Source organism: Loxodonta africana, chromosome 13 (assembly GCF_030014295.1).
Source record: "Loxodonta africana isolate mLoxAfr1 chromosome 13, mLoxAfr1.hap2, whole genome shotgun sequence".
Classification (NCBI taxonomy): Eukaryota; Metazoa; Chordata; class Mammalia; order Proboscidea; family Elephantidae; genus Loxodonta; species Loxodonta africana.
Genome location: NC_087354.1, coordinates 84963848 through 84980385, shown reverse-complemented (window position 1 = coordinate 84980385; position 16538 = coordinate 84963848). Strand labels below are relative to the sequence as shown.

Below are 16538 nucleotides of genomic sequence, written 5' to 3'. Positions count from 1 at the left end.
ACAGCAAATTAGTTTCTCAAACAATTAAAACACAAACTGTTTTACGACACTGGTTGCCAACCCCACAATGTGTCAACACCCTCCCCTTCTCCACCCCGGTTCCCTGTTTCCATTCGTCCAGTTTTTTCTGTCCCTTCCTGCTCCTTGTCTCTGCTTTTGGGCTGGTGTGCCCATTTCGTCTCGTACACGTGACTGAACTACGGAGCATGTTCTTCATGTGTGTTATTTGCCCTATAGACCTGTCCAAACTTTGGCTGAAGCATGAACCTCAGGAGTGACTCCAGTACTGAGTTAAAAGGGTATCCTGGGGGCCATACTCTTGGGGTTTCTCCAGTCTCTGTCAGAGCAGCAAGTCCGGTCATTTCTGTGTATATCTGTGTAAATTTGAATTTTGTTCCACATTTTTCTCACTCTGTCTGGGACCCTTTATTGTGATCTCTGTCAGAGCAGTTGGTGGTGGTAGTCGGGCACCATCTAGTTGTTCTGGGCTCAATCTGGCAGAGGTTGTAGTAGGCGTGGTCCATGAGTGTATATAACTAATTTGACACCCACAGCAACCATTTTACAGATGAAGAAACTGAGGCAAAGAGAAGTTAAGTAACATGCTCGTGGTCATTCTGTTGGTAAGTGATGGAGATTAAGAGTCAATCTAGGCACTTCAGCTCTGGTAACCACGCTCTCAACCACGATGCTATATTGTCTCTCTTGCACACTCCTGTCAACGGGATGTTGAAATTGTCTGAAGACAAATCTGCCTCCTCTATTAGGCCAGCATCTAGCTTCCTGAGGCGAGGCAGGATGTGTTACTCGGGCCATGTCTTTGGCATCTAGCACAGAGTGTAGAACTGAGTGTGTGTGTTTTGTTTTTCATTCTAAATGTACTGGATTGAGAGGTCTAGAGTACACCTCTCCTCCACATGAACCTAAACATGCAGCTCTGGCCCCATAAGTCCCAAACTCTGTAACCAACTATGCCAACGCGTTAGATTCCAATGCTACGCCTGAGTCTAAAACTTTGAGAAAATAAATGCTACCAAGTAGCTGCAAGTGAGCAGTATAGAGAAAGACAAGATTTCTGACTTAAGGAAAGTTAAAAAGATGCTGGCATTATGTCGTGTTATAGATTTTTTTCTCTCCTGTCTTTCTTCCACCCAGTCTATTCTCTAGGGAAGCGGTTCTCAGCTAGGGGGCAATGTTGCCCTCCAGGGGACATATAGCAATGTCTGGAGACATTTTTGATTGTCATAAGGGGCGAGGGCGGGGCATGTTTCTACTGGCATCTAGTGAATAAAGGCCGGGGATACTGCTAAACATCCTGCAGTACACAAGATGGCTACCCACCCCAACCCACTTCCAGCAAAAAACTACCTGGTCCAAACTGTCAGTGGTGTTGAGTCTGAGAAAGCCGGCTCTAGGGTTTACAGCCACCATGGTATGGGAGAACACAATTTACTTATACTGCTTTAAAAGCATAGGACAAAGCTGCTAGTAGGGGGAAAAAAGAGGGAGGTGGTCACCTTACAACTGGAATCCATGGGCCAGCCTCCTGCTCCCTGCCTGCCCGATGACAAGCCCTGGATTACTGGTGGATAGCCAGTGTAAACTACAAAGTCTAACATTTCTCCTGTCCGACCCCATACACCCTCTGAAGACTCATATCAGGTACTAACCCAGCTGCGCCCAGAGAGGGTTATACGGGTGTGTTTTGGCCAGCATGTTCACGGACTGGGAGGTGCGTTTCTCCGAGAAGGCTTTAATGGGAGGGTGGTCAACAGGCATGACAGTCGGTACCCAGGCCAGGTGGTAGGTTAGCACTGCAGTCAGTAAGGCAGCAAAAAACCTTGGAGAAATGAAAGAAAACACAAGCGGATGAGTCAGTGAAGGGTGAGGCACATCATATACGGCACGTACACTGCCCGTGGAACTTGCACACGCGCAAACCCAAGTCTCCAGAGAGCTGAAGCTTACTGGTTTTTGTACGTACACTGCCCGTGGAACTTGCACACGCGCAAATCCAAGTCTCCAGAGAGCTGAAGCTTACTGGTTTTTGTACGTACACTGCCCATGGAACTTGCACACGTGCAAACCCAAGTCTCCAGAGAGCTGAAGCTTACTGGTTTTTGTTGATCTGTTCTATCAGAAGGGTAAACTCCTTGAGAAAGCGCTGGCAGAGCTGGGTTTTTTCCAAAGTGCTGGACATCATGGTAAGCCATATGGGTTCTGCTATCCTTGGAACAGAATACAAGTTCCAGATAGTCCCTCTATGAGAAGAAGGGGTACACAAAATTGCCACAAATATTATTTTGGGTAACTTGTATGAAAGAATAAAGAAGAAAACAAAAATTTAGGTCTGTGGGGTTCCTAATTCAAGCAGTATATAAAATGGGTCTATAAACCATGGCCCACAGGACAAATCTGACTGCTATTGATTTTGTAAATAAAGTTTTATTGGAACACGGCCATTCACTTACATATTATCTGTGGCTGCTTTCTCAGCACAGTGGCAAAGGTGAGTAGTTGCAACAGAGGCCCTACAGCCTGCAAAGCCTAAAATGTTTATTATCTGTCCCTTCACAGAAGAAGTATGCTAACCCCTAACATAAAATGCTCGTTTTAAAAACAATTTATTTTCCAGTCCCTTGTGTATTAGATTCTATGCCAAGGAAGTAAAGGGTGAAGTATAAGCTATACTGAAAATGTAACCAGAGACAACCCAGCTCTCCTAACTTCTGGTTAATGCTTCAGTTCTCTGAGCTAAAGCACCCTATTCATTTCAGACGAAAAACTACACAAACAGCTCTTCTTTACTATACCATATACTTAGGCTTATATGGACTAACAGAACCCAATTCTTGCAGCTGTAAGCAATCGGAGAAACTGGTCCAGTTCTCTCACCTTGCAGATTAAGAAACTGAGGCCTAGGGAGATAAAGTTACTTGAGCAAGGAACAAATATTTAATGACAACGTCAGGATAAGAATGCAGGTCACCCAATGCCTGCTACAGAAGGCTCTACTCTAAGCTATGTAACTCATGAGCGTTTTTGCAAAGAGCATACTGACTTAGCTCAGGACCTCCACTGGGTAAGAGGCCACTCTATCTCAGAACATAAAACATCTCTTCCCAAATCAAGTCATATGAGACATTCTCTGAGCTGATGTTCTAAACATGTGTGTGAAAGAACTGAGGCACAAGAGAACTCCACCTCACCAAAACTGAGCATTTGCTGAGCTAAATAGCAACACCAAGTTATGGTTACATGGAACTGGGACTCATTTACTAAAACCTAAGGTCTCTCTGTTTTGTTGCCATTTCTAACTTGATTGTTGAAGTAAGAACAAGGCCTGTCTGTATAAACAGTGAGGCTTTCTGGTTCTCTACTTTCAGGTTCTTGACCCCTAAAAATTGATATTCAGTTAAACTGTTACCCAGACTCTCAAGCACAAGTCAGCTTCTAGCCAGACTAGAGCAGAGCAACAGGTAGAACTCAGTGCTGTCCACACAAACTGCGCTATGGTTTACTAATAATCAGACAGCCATCAAAAAGCACAGCTTCACATTATTTCTAAAATATGCCTCTTCAGACTTAAAAAAAACAACCACCCACTTAATGGTCACTAAAACCGAAAAAACCCAAGCCCACTGCTATCGATTCCTCTCATAGCGGCCCTACAGGACAGAGTAGAACTGCCCCATAGGGTTTCCAAGGAGCAGCTGGTGGGTTCAAATCGCCGACCTTTTGGTTAGCAGCCAACTGCTTAACCACTACCCCACCAGGGCTCACTAGATAACTAATGTATTATCTGAGTGCCTGGGTACTTTATACATAAACCGGAGTCCAAAAAAGGCTGGTGATTTTGCTCAAAGTAGCATTACAGAGTTCACCACCATATGTACCTTAAGCACACAAAAATGTTCTAACATTCTAAGAATTGCAAAATTATTTATCTCTTGGCTAAGCAGTAGCAGTTTGACTCATTAGCTCTTGACCACTGAGAAAGTGGCTTTAGGACATGGCGCAACAATCTCAGCTCAGCGTGGTGGTAGAGAAGCCCACCTGCTACCCAGAGCAGATTACCTGTCTACCCGCATACTAGGAGCGAGGACTTTAGAAAGCCAGTCTCCAGAGTACAAATCAAATAAAAATTATGAAGACATAGTAGGGTGACCACATAATTTAACGTCCAAACCAGGACACACACGAGAGTGAAAAAAAATAAATAAATAACAAGCCCACTGCCATCGAGCCGATTCCAACCCATAGCGACCCTGTAGACAGAGTATAACTGCCCTATAGGATTTCTAAGGAGTGGGTGGTGGATTTGAACTGCCGACCTTTTGGTTAGCAGCCTAAGCTTTTAACCAGTGCGCCACCAGGGCTCCATGTGAGTGAAAGGGGGTGCTATTCATGTTATCCCAGGACAATGGGCATAAACTAGGATTGTCCTGGCAAAGTGGAATGTTTATCTCTCTGACACACATACTCTCTCCATTTATGCTTTGGACAAGCGCCTCTGAATTCAAGTTTCTACATTTTTAAAATGAAGTTAATAGTGCTTACCCTTAGGGGTTCTGTAAGGATGACACAGGATAATAAACAGGCTCATAAGAGACAGCTAATGTTATTTTTCCACGTTCATCCCATATCAAGGGCTATCAGGGATTACCCACCCCAAAACCCATTGCCGTGGAGTTGATTCCAACTCAGAGTGACTCTAAAGGGCAGAGCAGAACTGCCCCATAGTTTCCAAAGCTGTAAATCGTTACGGAAGCAGACTGCCACATCCTTCTCCCGAGGAGTGGCTGGTGGATTCGAACTGCTTACCTTTTGGTTAGCAACCGAGTGCTTAACCACTGCACCACCAGGGCTCCTTTCAATAAAGATAACAGCTGCGGAAACTCTACGGGGCAGTTCTACCTTGTCCTGTAAGGTCGCTATGAGTCAGATTCAACTTGAGGGCAAGGGGTTCAGTGAGGGTTACTTAGCATTAATTACTTACATTTTTTGCTTAATTTGGTCTCAGTTTTCATCTTGAAGGAAGGAGCTGTTAGTTAAAGTGACTAGTTATCCCACCCAATTCTTCCAAGTCACAGTCTCTCTGTAGCCCTACATCCATGGCTGCTGCTGCTATTTGCTTATGTATTTCCCCTCTTGGATTTGCCAAACTTTACCTACTTACCTGAATTCTCCCAGGGCTTCCATCAGGCGGCTAATGTAAAACTGGACTCGGTGACTGGATTCTGCTATCTTCCTACAGGAGATCATGGCCTTCATTGACGAGAAAACAAACCAAATTACTGAGAATAAATTCCTTTATAACTTATCTATGGGGCTTCATTAATAAAAGACAGTGATCAATTATGGTCAATTACAAGCACTCAAGGTAATAATGACTTAAGCCCTCAGAAAGTGGCAATTTCCTTTCCAAAAGCACTCCAGTATCTGATATCTAACACCAAGTGCATGAGCATCTACCCCTGCTGCGGCGATGCATCTTCTCGAGGCAAGTTATCTGATACGTAAACAAACAGCCTGCACCGTCTTTACAGGCCCCATAATTGCACACTGCTGCTCCATTTGACACTGGATTACACTCCTATTACCTTTTCAATTGCACTCTTCAGTCTGTTCATGTGAGATTCAAACAGCGGGAAATGAGAAAAAAAGAAGTCCTGGAAATTTCTTTGTGCTTCTTCTTTCTCACACAGGGAAAAGATGATACTTATGGCAATTTTCTTCCTCCGAACTATGGCTGGGTTAGAACTGCAGGTTTCTTCAGCCAAGCTGAACGTCTCGTCAGTTGACCTGGAAGAACAATAGTTTTGAAAAGGTGCCACGCTCCAGTGAATCATACTGCAGGTAGTGGTAATGCCAAGGGTCAACACTCAAAAAGCCAATTCAGAAAACCCGGGGTCTTAACCAAGAGTTCATCTACCTCTGCTTCATTCTTGTGTGTAATTCTCTGTCACGGTTTTATCCTAACAGGAGAAGAAACATACGACAACTAAAAGTAATTTTAAATGTCCCATTGTCAGACTCCTACTCCTCTTCCCTTGGGTTATCTGACTGTCAGACTGGTAGTATTTAGAAAGGGTATAAAACATCTGTTTGCTCAAACATAGGCCCTTTGTTTTGGCTGAGGGACACCAAAAAGTGAAAACATTGGAAGAGAAACGATCCTACATGGTATTCTGTTCAACAAAAGGTCATGTTTGGATATTTACTGGTAAGTCTAAACTCTAAATGCCAAGGCTCACTTTGCCAAGGTTATTAAAACTACTGGATAAAGTTAGAAGTTGCCCTTCTAAACGCTCAGAGTCAGCCCTGTGATTTGGCTCTACAGGAAGTTCTCCAAACGGAAAGACCCACCTCTCTTGTTACAAGTCAAATTCTCAAAAACACTTAAGATTCTTCCGTGAAACTCTGGTTCTACAATAACAGAGCCATGAAGCCAATCATTTCTGAATACACACTCAATTGGTCTTACCAGGTAAGCATCACAAACACGCCTAACCACATGGGTATTCTCACTCTCTCAACTACTCTGAAAAGCCAGCATAGCTACTGAATACTTGCTAACAGCAGGAGTGAAAATCAAAGAATTGGATTTTCTGCAAAAACACCAAAGCAAGGGACACACCAGGTGCTGCTGCTGTTTTCTCTGAGAAATCTCCACATTCTAACCATCTGCTTGACAAAAAACCAAAAACCCTCTTGAGACTCTCTCACTGGTTTCACATAGTTTCATACAGTGCTCCCTTCTTTCTTCCAAATACCTAGACTATAACCTTGTTTTCCTGCACCAGTTTCCGTACAGGAAATTCTTCTGAGTTTAGAATACACCAATACCTTCTTGTAATCCTTTCCTTCCTGTCTGACATCTCCTATCTCCCTTCTTTTTCAAAAGTAAAACGACTATATCAGCTTATTCCTCTTCAGGCCAATCTGGTCTTCAGTAATCAAGTTGTAAGAAACACTGAACCCTGTATACTTTACACATCCCCTTCATCTCGCCTCTATAAACAATAACCAGCTCTCTCATTAGCTGTAACACAGGAGAGAGCGCCACCTACTGTTTTCCTGAAAACCTTCCACAGCTGTAATAGGGTGGACAGCTCTACTGAACTCTAAGGCAACTGGGCCTTCTTCTGTAGTCTTGGATCAACCATGCAAATCGGAATAAATCAAGTTATGTGGTATATTTTTAAATTATACAATAAAAGAATGTTTAGAAAATTTCAGTATTCTTCTGAATACTTCACCACCCAAGTCACTACGTAAAGTACACGACCATGTGCAAATGTGGAACCGAGGCAGAGTGATTGTCAACTTGCCTTGGGAACAGAAAACTTCCAAGTGACAGTGCTGGAGTTAGAACTCAGGATTCCTGTCTTCCAGTCTGGGACTCAGACTTCCTTGGGTATTGGAAATGACCAGTCTGCCGTGCTTATGCCACGGGAAGGACTGTGCCAGCTGCAGCACTGAGCGGAAATAGCTGGAGCTGTTATCTCAGCTGACAGGCAACCACGGGGCATTAAGTCGAGTGTGGGAAGATCACAACTGTGCATTTAAATCGTTTCCATATAAAGCAATCGAAGAGAATTTTATTGGCACCTACAGGAAACCCTGGTGGTGTAGTGGTTAAGTGCTACGGCTGCTAATCAAGAGGTCTGCAGTTCAAATCTGCCAGGCACTCCTGGGAAACTCTATGGGGCAGTTCTACTCTGTCCTATAGGGTCACTATGAGTGGAAATCGACTCGACGGCAGTGGGTTTTGTTTCGCTGGTTTGATGAATACGCATGTACGTGCATTATAAACATTTGAGATCATAAACAAAGCAAAAACTGATTATGTAGTCATATCTCAATAATCTATCATTGGTATCAAGACTGCTCAGTCCAACAGTCGTTTATGTCAGCTTTGGGCCGTATGAAACTGCCATTTTTATAGGCCAAAAAACATCCCATGTGCAACTTTTTATGGTTGGCTCAATTTCATACTTCAAATCAAAAGCCTTTCTGGGTCATTATGTATCACTCCTTTAGGGTTTCAATAGCTCTACTAGGTCATGAAATCTCTGCAGCTTCTCTCCCACCAAAATTCTTGGCTGGCACAAGTGGTTTGTGATCAGCTGCTAACCTAAAGGGTGGTGGTGTGAACCCGTTCAACGGCTCTGCAGAAGAAAGCCCCAGCAAACTGTTTCCTTAAAGATCACAATCAACAAAACCCTATGGGGCTCAGTTCTACTCTGTAACACACAGGGTCACATGAGTTGGAATCAACTCAATGGCAATGGGTTTGGATTTTTGTTTTTCTCTTCCACCACAGGCAATACTTGTGCACCAGGTAGTCAATGACGGAGCCCCGCTCCCCATCCTGTAACCAAGCTTAACGCCGACATAGCAGGGGGTGCAGGCATGGGTGTTAGCATGGAACCAGCTGTTCAGGATTTTTAATATCATCCCTGACTATAGGCTTTAACTTTCTTAGGAAGGAAGTGTTTTGACGGCTGTGAATTTTCTCTCAAAGCCAGAGGCAATCATAATTTTTGGTGCCCACTGTTCCCATGTTTCTAGAATAAGAAACTAATTTTCCCATCCACACACCTGCCAAAGGGAGTGTTCAAATGAAATATCCTTTAAATGAAGGATGAAGGGTCTGTGAAAGAACAGGTCAACTCGAAGTACCTGCTGTACCTGCATTCTCAAACAGTGCCGCACTGGCTGGTCTGTGGGCAGATGACCCGCGTGCATGCACGCACAGGGCCCACCCTCGGAAGGTACCAACGTTCTGCTGCTGCCATCTTGAAGTTCTCAGTGACTTCATCTTCGAACCTGTGTTCTCTAAGAGATGTCTCATGGAGTAGGCACGTGAGCAGTGGAGACTCTGGGCGGCAGAGCAGCACGGGTGGGCTCAGCCCGTGGGCATGGCATGTAGCCTGGCACTGAACAATTGGCATGGTGTTCAGGCAGGATGCCCCGGGACCCCAGGTCGGCCAGGCTGGGACCTGGGCCCAGATTGGTGCCTGTGACAGCAGCAGCAGCAGCAGCCACGACAGCCAGGAGAGGGAGGAGGGGCTCAGGTAGCCCTGGGACCTGAGGGGGTAGGCTGCCTCAAAGCCAATCCCTATGGAGTCTGCACAAATATGAACTCTCCAGCCTGCACGCCAGGACGGTAATTATGATGACATAAAAGCCTACACACAGACACTGCAGTAAAGCATACATCAGGGGTTACTAGAATTCTTCAGAGAGTTTATAATCTCTGGGTATGAAAACTGCTACAACATTACAAAGGAAATATCCATAGAATAGAAATGAAATGCATTGGACAGAAAAGAACATTGCTTTCATATGAGTCTTCAGATGAACAAATTATTAGTGAGGAAGACCATTTTAAAAATTAATCCTCAAAGTTGAAGACACAGTGATAGAATGCATAAAAAAAATGTTTTTGAATTATATATAACTCGTAAAGATAGTTTTGGTTTCTTGTAAGACCTCCACAGGAAATGTCAGAGGACACACTAAAACAACATTCATAAGTTTACACTTAAAATTAAGACTTACATGCAATGCATGTGTGTGAAGAATTAAATTCTTTCAGAGAAACAGATCCACAGAAATCATCTGATTTAGATGTACTAAAATTTCTATTTTGAAAGTTACCAGAAATGTGTTCCAATGCTGTCACAACCTATAAAATACTCTCAAAAGCCCCAGCAATAGTTGCATTAGCAGAAAGATCCTTTTCAAAATGAAAAAATTATCAAAAATTATCTGTCACCTTGCATTTGCCAGGATCGACTGGTTATAGTGACTGAAAATGAAGCTGTTAAAAGTATAAATTTTGATGATCTAACAAATGAATTTGCAGAAAAGCGACCCACAAAAATCTTATGATGAATCAAGATATCACATTAATAAAGTAGTATTATTTATCATGTTATATAAAATTATGGCACCAAAAATACTGTATTTTGCAATTGATAGTTTATGTTATTCACATATCACTACTGGTAGAATGATCAAGAGCTACGGCTGCTAACCAAAAGGTCAGCAGTGTGAATCCACCAGCCGCTCCCTGGAAACCCTATGGGGCAGTTCTGCTCTGTTCTATAGGGTCACTGTGAGTCGTAATTGACTAGATGGCAAACGGTTTGGTTTTTATTTTTGGTTTTATTATATTTTATGGGAACCCTGGTGGCATAGCGGTTAAGAGCTACAGCTGCTAACCAAAAGGTCAGTAGTTAGAATCCACCAGGAGATCCTTGGAAACTCTATGGGGCAGTTCTACTCTGTCCTATAGGGTTGCTATGAGTTGGAATTGACTCGACGGCAGTGGGTCTGGTTTGGTTTGGATTATGTTTTATAAGTAAAGTATTTTTAAAGAAAAAGCTTTATATTTTAGCACCTTTAACAGCACTTTTTCCCTGTCATTTAACCAAAGGGGCCAGATTTTTATTTGCACTGGCCCCACAAATTATGAAGTCAGTTCTAACTATATACGCAGGCTTTCTGAATTCGAGATACTTACTTTAGGTGTAAGTTCACTAGAGATTCATTTGGTTTCCAATGCCACATCTCCACTCAAATTAGGGTGCTCAAGGATTTTGGAGAAGTGGGTTGAGGAACGCTATTCAACTTTAGATCTAACCTGGAAAGGTCTGGAAAAGCATTTTTAGCAAAGACAAGCTATCTAAAGGGGAAGGACTCCAAGGGCATGTCTTCTAGTCACAGAAGTCGCCAGAACGACAGTGATAACGGTGGAGGTGTCTTCTCCATCAGCTCAGCACTGGTAATGATAATGATGAAAATAATGACAGGAAGTCGTGCTGACCAATATTTATTTATCATAGCCAATCCCATGGGCTAACACTTGACTTGCTTTATCTAATTTAACCCTCCAACAATGCTCTGACCAATATTTATTTATCATGGCCCATGTCGTGGGCTAACACTTGACCTGCTTTACCTAATTCAACCCTCCAGCAGTGCTCTGAGGCAGGCAAGAGTACCATTTATCACACAGCAGGTGAGGAAAGGATGCTCAGAATCCAGGTGTCTCCTCCGACCATACATCTAGTGAGCGGCAGAGCTAGAACTAGACCCCACGCCAAGTTCTAAGCTCTTAACCATTCCACACAAAGCCACCAACCAAAACACAGCTCCTCAGTGAGTGACGCAGCTACATTATTTTCCTCCTGTCGAGCTACCTAGGAGAAGGGAGGCCAGCGGCTGATGTGTGCTGACCACGCACCCTGACCCCTTGTTTCACAGCCTGTGCTTTTAGTACCATCTCCTCCAGGAGGATTCACCAATTCCTCCCCCGGCCACCACTGCAAGCATTCTCTCCCTCCTCTGACTACTCCCAAGCCCTTTCCTATGCTTCCATACGGCATTTCTCACTTTCTATCTCAGGCCATTATTTATGTGCACGTCATGTTCCCTTCTAGTCCATAAACCACGCAGGTGCAGGCGCACAGCGGAGCCATCTTTACATCTTCACAGCTCCTTGCTCATGGGGGCTCCTAGCCGATCAATGTACGTGTGAATTTCCACACACAAAACCTATCTATACTGTTAAGTTTTGAGGCTGTAGGTAAAAAACGGTTGGAAGCTACTAATCTAATAGTATAATAAGCCAAAAGTGTATACTTTCCACACAACTAAGCTTTAGATCCAAAATAAAACCACTGAGAGGATGGGAGAAAATGCCTTGATGCTCTCTCTGTTAACACACCCACGTCTGGTTAGTTTAAGAATTTAAGGTTTACAAAGACAGTAACTATATCACGAACTCTTGAGTTTATATATTTTCAAATATTGCACAGCTATCATTGTAAGAGAAGGAAGGGGTTTATTTCACCCTTCTTGTTTGTAAGAACTGTTCTGAAACAGAGCCAGTTTACAGAGTAAGTGCACTCATTTTAAACTAGTACCAAATCTAGTGCATACGCGGTTCAACCACCCAGATGTTTTCCAGTGTTTCCCAAACTAGGATATATTCTCTAGCTTTTATTTATTCTTTCCATAGAACTTGCAAGCTTTCAGGCTAAGCTGCAGCCAGAACGTTTTAGTCCTCCTTTTTGTCAACAACAGACAAGTGCAGGGCGGGGTCTGGTGCCCCGATGGTTTCCAGTTGCTACTCACCTCCTTGGGACGATGCCATTTTCCAAACTCGTTGTCTGACTTCGAAGCCAGCGGCGCTGGTAACTACTGGAAGAGGATGTGGAGGGGCTTGGAGATGGGAAAGGTGTGATCAACAGGCTGCTGAGCGAGGCTGTGGGATAGACAATTTGAAAGTTGAAATACGTGAGTATTACGTAGCTACTTAAACACATGCTAATTAAGCTAAAATTTCAGGTTCCAGCAGTCACATCCAGCAGGGGGAGACTATAGTTTCTCTCTTACGAAGATTTCAGTAGAGCAAACAGGAAAGTGTCCTTTAAAAAGGAAAACAAATTAAAGAGAACAAGGATCACAGACAGCAAGTGCATGAACTCTAGGCCCCGTCTGTGATTATTCACAGTGCAGATGGCAGATTTCTGACAGAACAGTCCCTGTAACTCTTACTTAAATTGCCACCCGGTAACTCCTGCCATATACTGTGCTTAGACCTACTGCTGTCGAGTCAATTCTGACTCACGGCAACCTCGTATGTGTTAGAATAGAACTGTGCTCCATAGGGTTTTCAATGGTTGTAATCTTTTGAAAGTAGATCACCTGGCCTTTCTTCCAAGGTGCCTGTGAATGTATTCGAACCAGGCCAACCTTCTGGTTAGTAGCCAAGCAACTTAGCCATTTGCATCACAGAAGGCTCCTCATACTGTACTTACTTATATATATTTCCTCTCCTTGACTACTTGTTCACTCTATATTTTGAGTCCCTTTCAACCTGAGGGGCTCATCTTCTGGCACTATATCATACAATGTTCTGCTGATATTCATAAGGTTTTCACTGGCTAAAATTTTTTCAGAAGTAGATCTTCAGGTCCTTCTTCCCAGTCTGTCTTAGTCTGGAAGCTCCACTGCAACCTGTCCACCATGGATGACCTTGCTGGTATTTGAAATACTGGTAGCATAGCTTCCAGCATCACAGCGACAGGCAAGCCACCACATTACGACAGACACCAGGGAGAACAGCATCGCATTCATTGTCAAAATGAACACTTCAAGATCTACCCTGAAGTATAACACTGTCAATTAACAGGATAATATCCATAGGACTACAAGAAAGACCAGTTAAATCAACTGTTATTCAAATTTACACACCAACCACTAAGGCCAAAGGTGAAGAAATTGAAGATTTTTTACCAACTTCTGCAGTCTGAAATTCATTAAAAATTCAATCAAGATGCACTGATAATTACTGGTGATTGGAATGCAAAAGCTGGAAATGAAGAAGTATCAGTACTTGGGAAATATCACCTTGGTGATAGAAATGATGAAGGAGATCGCATGATAAAATTTTGCAAAACAAACAACTTATTCACTGGAAATACCTTTCTTCAACAACATAAATGATGACTGTACATGAGGACCTTGCTGATGGAACACACAGGAATCAAATCAACTACAGAACAAGGCCAGGGGCCAACTGCAGAGCAGACCACCAACTGCTCCTACCCAAGTTCACACTGAAGCTGAAGAAAATAAAAACAGGTCCACAAGAGTCAAAGTATGACCTTCAGTATATCCCACCTGTATTTAGTGACCATCTAAAAAATAGATTTGATGCACTGAACAATAACGACTGAAGAAGAGATGAGCTGTAGGAACACATCAAGGACATCATACATGAAGAAAGCAAAAGGTCATTGAAAAGACAGGAGAGAAAGAGAAGACCAAAATGGGTGTTAGAAGAGAGTCTGAAACTTGCTCTTGAATGTAGAGAAGCTAAAGTGAACAGAAGAGATGATGAAGTAAAAGAGCTGAACAAAAAGTTTCAAAGAGCAGCTCAGTAACACAAAGTTAAGTTTTATAACGAAATGTGCAAGCACCTGGAGATAGAAAACCACAAAGGAAGACCACTCTTGGCATTTCCCAAGCTGAAAGAACTGAAGAAAAAATTCAAACTCTGAGTTGCAATACTGATCTATAAGCAAAAAACTGAACGGCGCAGGAAGCATCAAGAGAAGATGGAAGGAATACACAAAATCACTGTACCAAAAACAATTGGTCAACATTCAACCATTTCGGGAGGTAGCGTATGATCAAGAACCGATGGTACTGAAGGAAGAAGTCCAAACTATACTGAAGGCACTGGTGAAAAACACAGCTCCAGGAACTGATGGGATACCAATTGAGATGTTTCAACAAATGGATGCAATGCTGGAAGTGCTCATCACTCGTCCATGCCAAGGAATTTGGAAGACAGCGACTTGGAAGAGGTCCAGTACGTACCCATTCCAAAGAGAGCTGATCCAATGGAATGTGGAAATTATCGAACAATATCATTAATATCACACACAAGTAAAATTTTGCTGAAGATAATTCAAAAATAGTTGCAGGAGTACATTTACAGGGAACTGCCAGAAATTCAAGCCGTATTCAGAAGAGGACATGAAATGAGGGATATCACAATGATGTTAGATGGATCTTGGCTGAAAGCAGAGAATACCAGAAAGATGTTTACCTGTGTTCTATTGACTACACAAAGGCATTTGACTGTGTGGATCATAACAAACTACAGACAACACTGCGAAGAATGAGAATTCCAGAACACTTAACTGTGCTCACAAGGAGCCTGTACATAGATCAAGAGGCAGGTGTTCGAACAGAAGAAAGGGATACTGCATGGTTCACAGTCAGAAAAGGTATGCATCAGGGTTGTATCCTTTCACCAATAATTTATTCAATCTGTATGTTGAGCAAATCATCTGAGAAGCTGGACTATATGAAGGACCAGGCATCAGGATTGGAGAAAGGCTCATTAACGACCTGCGTTACGCAAACGACACAACCTTGCTTCCTGAAAGTGAAGAGGCCTTGAAGCACTTACTGATAAAAATCAAGGACCACAGCCTTTAGTATGGATTATGCCTCAACATAAAGAAAACAAAAATACTCACGACTAGGCCACTAAGCAACATAGTGGTAAACAGAGGAAAGACTGAAGCTGTTGAGGATTTCGTTTTACTTGGATCCACAATCAACACCCATGGAAGCAGCAGTCAAGAAATCAGACGATGCACTGCATTGGGCAAATCTGCTGCAAAAAACCTCTTTAAAGTATTAAAAACCAAAGATGTCACTTGAGGACTAAGGTACACCTAACTCAAACCATGGCATTTTCAATCACCTCATAATCATGTGAAAGCTGGACAATGAATAAAGAAGACTGAAGAAGAATTGATGCCTTTATGCTGTTGGCGAAGGATACTGAATATACCATGGACTGCCAGAAGAACGAACAAGTCTGTCTTCGAAGAAGTACAGCCAGAATGCTCCTTAGAAGTGAGGATGGTGAGACTTTGTCTCACGTACTTTGGGCATGTTATCAGGAGGGATATCAGTCCCTAGAGAAGGACATCATGCTTGGTAAACAGGAAGGTCAGCGAAAAAGAGGAAGACATTCAATGACATGGACTGACACAGTCAGTGGTTACAACAATGGGTTCAAATACAGCAACGACTGTGAGGATGGTCGCTCAACCCAGTGGGAAAGGAAAAGGAATACTACAAATGACTGGTCATTTTTCTATTTGGGCAATAATTTCGGAAGCAAATCACAGGGCAACAGAAAATGATTTCAGTAAACAGTGTAATATGCTCATGAATATCACTTGGTAAGTCAATTTCTCCAGATGAACTATAACTTTTTATTCACCACTCTTATAAAAACTTTTTATTCACCACTCTTATAAGCAGATGTAAATAACCGGACACTGGCCTGGGCTCTAAATACTACAGGAATTATAAATCAACAATCAATAAACAACTACTAGAGTATCTACAGCGTGCCAGGCAACCAGGATATAGTGGTAGACAAGATGGACATGGTATCTAACCTCACAGAGCTACTTGTTGGTAAGAGTGTCAGTGAACTTTCTAGACTACAAGATTGAGATACGTAATGACTCAAGGTTCCTTCCATAGTTGAGGCCTATGAGGTGCTTCTCTTCTTATCTAGTAAATATTCACAGAAAATTTAGTTTGGTAGGTCTTAGTCATCTATATCACTTGTACCCAGAACAGTTCCCCAAACACAGCAGGCAATAAATGTTTATTGAATATGTGACACTTTCCCACTAAAGTTTACCCAGATACGGCTGGCACCAGCAGGCTGTCTCTGTTCTGACCTATTTCCAGCTTTGGGGCTGCACAAAAACCAAATCCACATTTCAAGTATCAGTGAGCAGGTTGTATTTTACTGAGAGTTTTATAGGGAGGTGGAAAAAAGCTTTTCCTCAAAGTTGCAGAAAATTCCTTAATAACAACAACAACAAAAAACCCAAACAAACAATTCTGCCCCCCTCTCTGCCTTGTCCAAATTCTCAAAGTTCCCTGTAGGATCCAAAAGACTCTCAACCCCT

The 16538-nt window shown here is 42.7% G+C and overlaps 1 protein-coding gene across 9 annotated transcripts in view; it reads right to left on the bottom strand.

The window, feature by feature from the left end:
• FNIP2 (folliculin interacting protein 2) overlaps window positions 1–16538 on the bottom strand; it is a 165168-nt gene that overhangs the window by 49795 nt on the left and 98835 nt on the right. For 8 of the 9 annotated variants that reach the window (XM_023558486.2, XM_023558481.2, XM_023558478.2 and 5 more), the window contains 5 exons: window positions 12154–12283; window positions 5604–5805; window positions 5180–5268; window positions 2115–2261; window positions 1671–1840 (listed from right to left, as the gene is read on the bottom strand). In XM_023558486.2, coding sequence (XP_023414254.2) covers window positions 1671–1840; window positions 2115–2261; window positions 5180–5268; window positions 5604–5805; window positions 12154–12283 — 738 coding nt within the window. The remainder of the gene's footprint in view (window positions 1–1670; window positions 1841–2114; window positions 2262–5179; window positions 5269–5603; window positions 5806–12153; window positions 12284–16538) is intronic. The other variant, XM_023558485.2, reaches the window with a different exon arrangement.